This window comes from Notothenia coriiceps, unplaced genomic scaffold (assembly GCF_000735185.1).
Source record: "Notothenia coriiceps isolate Sejong01 unplaced genomic scaffold, NC01 NC01_scaffold00019000, whole genome shotgun sequence".
In the NCBI taxonomy this organism is placed as follows: Eukaryota; Metazoa; Chordata; class Actinopteri; order Perciformes; family Nototheniidae; genus Notothenia; species Notothenia coriiceps.
Window position 1 is genome coordinate 2,125,148 of NW_011351701.1, and position 7,792 is coordinate 2,132,939.

General features: G+C 40.0%; 1 protein-coding gene across 1 annotated transcript in view; it reads right to left on the reverse strand.

The window, feature by feature from the left end:
* Positions 1-3,397: 3,397 nt before the first annotated feature.
* Positions 3,398-7,792, reverse strand: part of LOC104951653 (anoctamin-7-like) — a 7,503-nt gene continuing 3,108 nt past the window's right edge. Inside the window, exons 2-5 of the mRNA XM_010778363.1 lie at positions 5,187-5,323; positions 4,286-4,491; positions 4,058-4,194; positions 3,398-3,494 (exon numbers count right to left, since the gene is read on the reverse strand). Of these exons, the coding sequence (XP_010776665.1) occupies positions 3,398-3,494; positions 4,058-4,194; positions 4,286-4,491; positions 5,187-5,323 (577 nt within the window). The remainder of the gene's footprint in view (positions 3,495-4,057; positions 4,195-4,285; positions 4,492-5,186; positions 5,324-7,792) is intronic.

Consider the following 7,792-nt stretch of genomic DNA (forward strand, 5'->3'; position numbering starts at 1 on the left):
GTGGATGTGATATATATGAATGTTATTACTGGCGATGCATAACAATCTCCTCGAACGGTACTGAGGCGACCTCCGACTACACTCCTTCGTAGCGCACGTCGTGGTTGACGCTGTTGTTGTGTTGTGTGTGGTGTGTGGTGTGTGTGTGTGTGGTTGTGTTGGTGTGTGTGTGTGTGTGTGTGTGGTGGTGTGGTGGTGTGTGTGTGTGTGTGTGTGTGTGTGTGTGTGTGTGTGTGTGTGTGGTGTGTGTGATTTGTAAAACCCGTTCGTGTGTTTCACGACGTTTCGTTTACGGGATTTCACGGGATGGAACCATGGAGCTTTCACATACAAAATAAACATATATTTTTTCGCTGGTACAAAAGAAAAGAAAAAAAAGTAATGAGACGGTAACATACAAAATTATGCCCGTAGTTCTATAATTCCGTCCGCCAATTGATAACGATTGTTGTAATTCCTATTATAATACACTGTATTAACAGCAACACAGATACCACCAAAGATACCATAAAATTCATTTCCAGTTATGTATATTATCATGAATGTTATTTCCTGATGAATTAACACATCCTCAACGGTACTGGGGACTCCCGAGACTACACCTCCTCGTAGCCACGGTCGTGGTTACCTGTGTTTGTGTGTGTGTGTGTGTGTGTGTTGTGTGTTTGGTGTGGTGTGTGTGTGTGTGTGTGTGTGTGTGCTGTTTGGTGTGTGTGTGTGTGTGTGTGTGTGTGGTTGTGGTGTGTGTGTGTGTGTGGTGTGTGCGTGTGGTGTGTGGTGTGATTTTAAACCCGGTTCGGTGTGTTTCGACGACTTTCGCTTACGGGGGATTCACGAGGAGCATGAGTTTTCACATACATCAAGATAACATAATATTTCTTTTCCTGGTACGAAAAGAAAAAGAAAAAAAAGTAATGAAACGGACTAACAATACAAAATTATGCCGTAGTTCCATAATTCCGTCCCTATCTGATAACGATTGTTGTAATTCTAGTATAATACACTGTATAACAGCAACCACAGATACCAAACACAAACTACCATAAATTCATTTACAGTTTATGTATATATCATGAAAGTGTATTTGATGAATTCAACAATCTCTCAACGGGTACTGAGGGACTCCCGGACACACCTCGCTTCGTAGCAACGGTTCGTGGTTGACTGGTGTGTGTGTGTGTGTGTGTGTGTGTGTGTGTGTGTGTGTGGTGTGTGTGTTGTGTGTGTGTGGTGTGTGTGTGTGTGTGGTGTGTGGTGTTGTGTGTGTGGTGGTGTGAATTGATTTGTAAACCCGTTGCGGTGTGTTTCACGGGACTTTCGGTTTACGGGGGGGATTCAGGATGGAACCAAGGGAGTTTTCCACATACAAAATAAACACTTAATATTTTTTTTACTTTTCCTGGTACAAAAGAAAAGAAAAAAGAAAGTAATGAACCGGTAACATAACAAAATTATGCCGCCGTAGTGCATATAATTCCGTCCGCCGTATTGATAATTGTTGAATTCTATTATAATACACTGTATTAACAGCCAACACAGAATACCGAACACAATATACGCATAAAATCCCACATTACCGTTTTATGTATAAAGTCGATGTGTTATTTCTATAGAATTACGAATCTCTAACGGTTACTAGGGACTCGCCGCTACCACCTCCTTCGTAGCCAGGTCGTGGTTGACCTCCAATGGGGTTGATCACGGACCTATAATTGTTGTTTCATAGGATCCGTGTCAAAATCAAGTAAAATTGTCAGATGTACAAGGTGTGACGAGTCTATACTTTGATGTTTATTCAATGTATGCGCATACGCGCTACTGTGTGGGTGTCAAATGTGGAGTGCTTTGGTTCAACTCCTGTTCCTTTTAAATGTGCTACATAAATAAACTGACTTGACTTTACCTGTCAAGAATGCACCTCTGAAATTCCAGTTTTTTTGCAAAACCCCATGACAGCCAAAAATGAAATATTACTCCTATTTCCCTCCTTAGTAATTACTTTGTCTATTCCCAGTACTTTTATCTGGCCACAGACGGAAGAGCAAAGTCATAAAACATATCCTTTAAAAGAGTCACTTTAGCAAATATTTATTTAAGAAAATGATTATGTTGGCGTGACAGATTATAGTTCTTGAATACAACTTAAATACATTTCCGACAGTTGTGTATATATTGATGGTGGACTATGCTAAGGTTATTTTTCTTTTTGCTATTCTTATGTTATCTAGTGATTTATTTTATTATTTACAAAAGGTGAAAACAAGCAATGTACTGATCCTTATAACATGCCATTATATCTTGATCCTCTGTGCAAAAGTGCTCCACTGTCTTCCAAAAACGATTACAAAGCCATGAGCAACACGTAATGAGCCACACTGTAGTACAGGGTGACGTTTTCCCTTACTACTTTAAGCTCCGCCATTATGGTCAATTACACATTCACCGTCCTGCTGCCGCAAACAGTCACTATGCACCAAATGTGAATAGATCTGACTCCTGAGCAATTCTGCATACAACTACAGTGCCCAGTAGTTTTAGAGAATTGCTGACTCTTTTAAGGAATGCCAGGAACGCCTATGTCAATAACAACAATGAGGAACGGAAGGAGGAATTGCTAAACAATCAGTTTGTTTGGAATAGTGGCCAAAATGAATGCAACTGAGTAATATTAAAGAGGCCCTATTAAGCTTTTTGGGGTTTCCCTTTTCTCTAGTGTGTTATATAGGTTTATGTATGGTTTATGTGCATGTAAATGGTCTGCAAAGGCAAACATCCCTGTGCTCCCCCCCCCTGTCTGAGATGCCTATATTGGACTCCTTTGTTGACTTCTGTAACATATCACAATGTACAGTAACACCCTACTTATATTAGCTAATGCTACAACCATAGACTGTAAGGCTACAACACATTGTGCATGATAGGGGCGGGACATCTCTGAATGGTTGACCACTCACAACAGAGCTGGCCAGCTAACCAATCAGAGAAGACTGGGCTTTTTGAACATTAAAACCTGTAAACATGTCACAGTACAGGCTCAAAATACAAATAAGAACCTGAAAATGTGCATTATAGGGCATCTTTAAAAAAAGGAGTGGGTCTTAACGTATTTGAGAAAAGTTATTGAAGGAGACAGTAACGACAGAAAAAGTGTGGAACTAGTAAAACAAGGAAAAGTCATCTGCAAAATAACATATGGAATACTGATATGGGTAAACAGTACATAAAACAGAAACACTAAAACAAACACTGAAAGAGGGCTAAGTTGCCAGTATGCACCTGGGAACAGAGGCACAAGTTTGTATAGAGATGTGGGTGAAAGATAAAAATGAACAAAAGGTGGACCGTAAATCACTGGAACAGCCAGAAGGAAAACAAATAGAGAGAAAGGCAACTCCTTTCATACCTCAAAAGCAATGATAAAGCCAAGTCTGACAGCAAGGAGCTCCCAGTAGAACAGTGAGTAGTTTCCATCGTTGTCTCTGTACGCTTTATATCTAAAGTTGGGAGGAAAAATACATTAAAAAAGAATATAATGTTTAATCAGGGTGTGCGTGTATGCAGCAGCACATGTCAACAAAGTAAACAATGTGTGAAACATCAGTAATGCTACCCTCTGTTGGTCAAGTCTGTGATCAGACATTTTGACAAGTTTGACATTTTGAAACCTTTCAAGGATTTTAGCAAAAGGGACAGAACAAAACATACTTGAGTAGCAAGATATGTAATTTCCAACCAAACAGATTTTTGCCACACTTGAAGGATAGGTTCAACCGTTGTATTTGTCATGTGAACAATAGCTATATCAAGTCGTGGCAACACAAATCATTAATGCCCCAGGATCCTCCAAAAATCAATAAACTTAAGAAGAACATAAAAAAACATAAATAAAATAGTCATATAAGTCACATAAGTCATATAAGTCATTTGCGAGAAAAAGAAAAAGAAAAACATATAATATAAAAAAAGATAAAAATTAACGTAAAATGTATTTCTGTACGAAAGAAAAACTAGAGTCTATCAGTAAGTTTTGGCACATTCAGATAAGCATACATTGTACCTGCACATTGGGTACTCTGTGTAGTTAAGTGGGGCGTAAGCCAAGGTGAAGTTGACATATCCGTTGAGATCATTATCAAACTTGAACTGGTACAGCAGCCGAGGTAAAAAATCTGATGTGAAGGCTATCAGGAAGGCCTGCAGACAACAGAGAAGAATAATAAAGAAAATGTCTGAGAGGAGTGATCAGCCTGCAGTCTGGTGCTAAGGTCATTTTTAATGGACTCACGTTGGCGATGACGGACAGGTGTGACAGGGCTTCAAGGATGTTGAACCACACTCCGATGTTCTGGGCGCGCTCAGCCACCGGTCGGCGGTACTCGCACGCAAACTTGTGTGCGTCCAGACGGATCTCCACCCAGTTGTTGAGGAGGGCGAAGAGCGGGGCGAGGGGGAACGCTGCCACGAAGATGGTGATGAACCCAAACTGGAGCACTGCAGGGAGAACGGTACTTTATTATTTCTGCAATAAAATACAGCAGAACAAATATCCTATTTTCTATATTCATATTAGACAGTTGAATGGCAGTGACATCCTGTATATAAGAAACAGAATAGGGTTCTTGCCCATGTCCTTAGTCTCAATGCAAACGGTATTGTATACGAGCTATAACTTTGCTCCCAGATTGTTTTGGGCTTTGCTTTTCGAGAAAGTATTTGATGAAAAATGTGCCTAGCTGGCAAAAATGTTTTGTTTTTAGTAATAAAGTTTGAGTATCCTTTTCCTATAGAGCTTTATAATTAAATATGTCCTGCAATAACAAATATTTAACTATCATTTGTTTTATAACTGTTTGTATACCAGAATATTTTGGGTGGATTTTCCACGTTATTAAAGAAGGAAAACTGGAAAAACATTACTATTTCAGGATAAAGATATTTGAATATGTTTTAAAAGTAATTAGAAAGAAAACTTTTTTTTTCATCATAAACTGAATGAATATGGCACCGCAAAAATAAACCTTAAGAAGTAGAAGGCTTATTATTACTTTTCCAGATATTTTAGATTTCTTTTTAATCCTTGTTTTAACTTTGTTTATTTACCCCTTGTATGGACAGTTTTAATGGAAAATAATGTGAATGTAGACATGTTTTTTCCAGAAAAAAAATGAAAGAGATAGAATACTTGCCCATCTCCAGGTACTCTTCGAACAGGCCTTCACACTCCACCAGCTGGTAGTCTTCCTCCCAGCGCTGAGGCTCATGGGATGCCTTGTCCCCCATCACCTTGGCCAAAGATCTCTTCTGGTTCCAGGCCTTCACCTTACTGTCAGAGCAGAGACACAGAGCTTTACAATATAACACTTATACTGCATTTCCTATAGTTCCCTTTTTTTTGTCCCTAGTTTTGTCATTGTATTCACCCTGAATAAAAACTATAATTCATATTACACGGAGAACAGTTCTCAGTCAGGATGATTTGCTTCGAGCATTGGTTTTCATTTCTTTAAAGTCGGATTCACTTGGAGCTGTAGTGATGGTTACATGTCCCTGAGGCTCAAACCTTCAAAAGCAGGTGGTTTGAGTTGGACTTTGAAATGGCATCTTCTTAATAATGTATTCTTCCTCTGTTGCAACACAAATCGCCTCAAAACTCTGTGTACGAGTCAAAGAAATCAAAGAGGTTTAACACAAGTCATGTGCTGGACTCTTAAAGAGGCCCTATTCTATATAGGTTTTTGTGCATGTAAAATCCCAAAGTTCCCTCCAGAGGGAGTTTCTCTGCATCTCTAACTGGTTGACCAATCACAACAGAGCCAGCCAGCTAACCAATCAGAGCAGACTGGGCTCTGGTTTCAGACAGAGGGTGAAAAGAGGTGCTGCAGCACAGGCAGTATGAGAAAAATGAAGACCTTTTCGAACATTAAAGCATGGAGACATGCATGGAGACATGTCACACTAGAGGCACAAAATACAAATATAATAAAAAATATATAAAACCTAAACATTTTGCAAAATAGTGCCCCGTTAAGAAAATCCAACTCAGTAGAACAGAAATGAATGACATCAAAGTGCTACTGGAACAGCTTGTGTGCTATCAATAGGATAAACCTTGTGAGGCACATCCTTCGAAGGATTCAGGCTCTGAACTTGGACGCAGCTACAGTATCGATCACAGAAACCACAAACCACCCTGACAAGCAGAACAAGCCCTGGCTGCCAGCGCGCACACTCTCAGCTCCAATCGACCACTTCATCAATCTTACAGCAGCCGCACTGTATCAGGGGTATCAGCGTAGATAGATTCATGATAGAAATGTGTGGCCTTTATGTCACCCTGCCAGCTTGAACAAGTGGCGTACAAAATTATTTGCCAGAAAATGATGGACTATGGCACCTTGCAAGAAAAAAGGTCAAGAAAAAAGTGGATGGAAAGAAAAAGCAACACGAGAAGAAGGAATTCTCCATTTGTAAATGTATGGGTTTTCCTCCCAATTGATAGGCAATCATCTTTTTTACTAAGCATTATAGTTCTCTTGTTGGAAGGTCTCTACAAACTGAATGTATTTCTGAAATAAGGGGAACACTTAATGATTTATTTAAAGGCTACCTACTATTCCTTTTTGTTTACCAAAATCCTCTGATTCTCCCCAGTGTCTGTAGACACCCACCCACCCACCCGCACGCACGCACGCACACGCACACACACACACACACACACACACACACACACACACACACACACTGTGCCAATGCTGCAGTGGAACAGAAATGAGCTTTACTGCACCAAACAACAGAGAGCTGAGCAGTCTGTTGCAACAGCAAAACAAAAAAACAATGGCAATGTCTTATATCACATTTCTGTATAATGCTCATTATTATTTTTTTCTGTTATATTGAGCTGGATTTCATTCTTTTTTTTTTAGATCCCTCACTTATGATTAAGCAGAAGTGTATGGCGATGTCTGCAGACCTCTGCCTGAGTGTTCTCTTTTTAGTGGTCAGGTGCCATCCCAGCTAGCGGGGAACGTTCTCACAACTTTGGCTAACATTACCTACAGGTTCTAATATGGTTTTAAAGAAACGTTTTAATCTGATGTTCAAAGAACCTTTTTAGGATGTTTTTATTTCAAATAATGTTCCTATAAGGTTTAAGGTTAACTAAGACATAACGTTTTAACTGCAACATTCAGAGGATGTTTTGAGGATGTTATTAAGGCATGAGATGACAGTAGCCTCATCCCAATACCCCTCCTCGACTCCTCTCTTCCCCTCCTCCGGGACTTGACCCGGAAATCGATCAAGACACGCCATGTTGAAGGACGTCCCAATAGCTGAAATGCACACGGACGAGTCGCGGAGGGGTGAGGGAGGAGGGGTGTGGGAGTATGGAAAGCCAAAAGGGAGGATACACGCGAGCAGACTACGCGGAAGTGTTTTCACTACTCGCGTATAAAAGCCCCGCCCCCACCTTCACAGCTGGTCCATTTCAACAGAGGAAAACCGACAACTGGAAGATGAGTGGAAAAGCGTCACATAAATGTATAAGTGCTCACAGCTCCGTGGGAATTATTATGTGCAATTCATTTCTAAAAGGCTTTCACATTACTATAATTATATTTTTATTTAAATGTAGGCTACATTTTACACCAAAACGCAACCCAAAAGCAGGACCAACCATCATACATAAATACATATTTAACAACAAATGGACCGGTTCTAAAGGGTTATTCAGTTAAGCCCGATGAGAGGGGATACAGCTGTGCACATGTCATCATTAACAGACGTCGTTTAA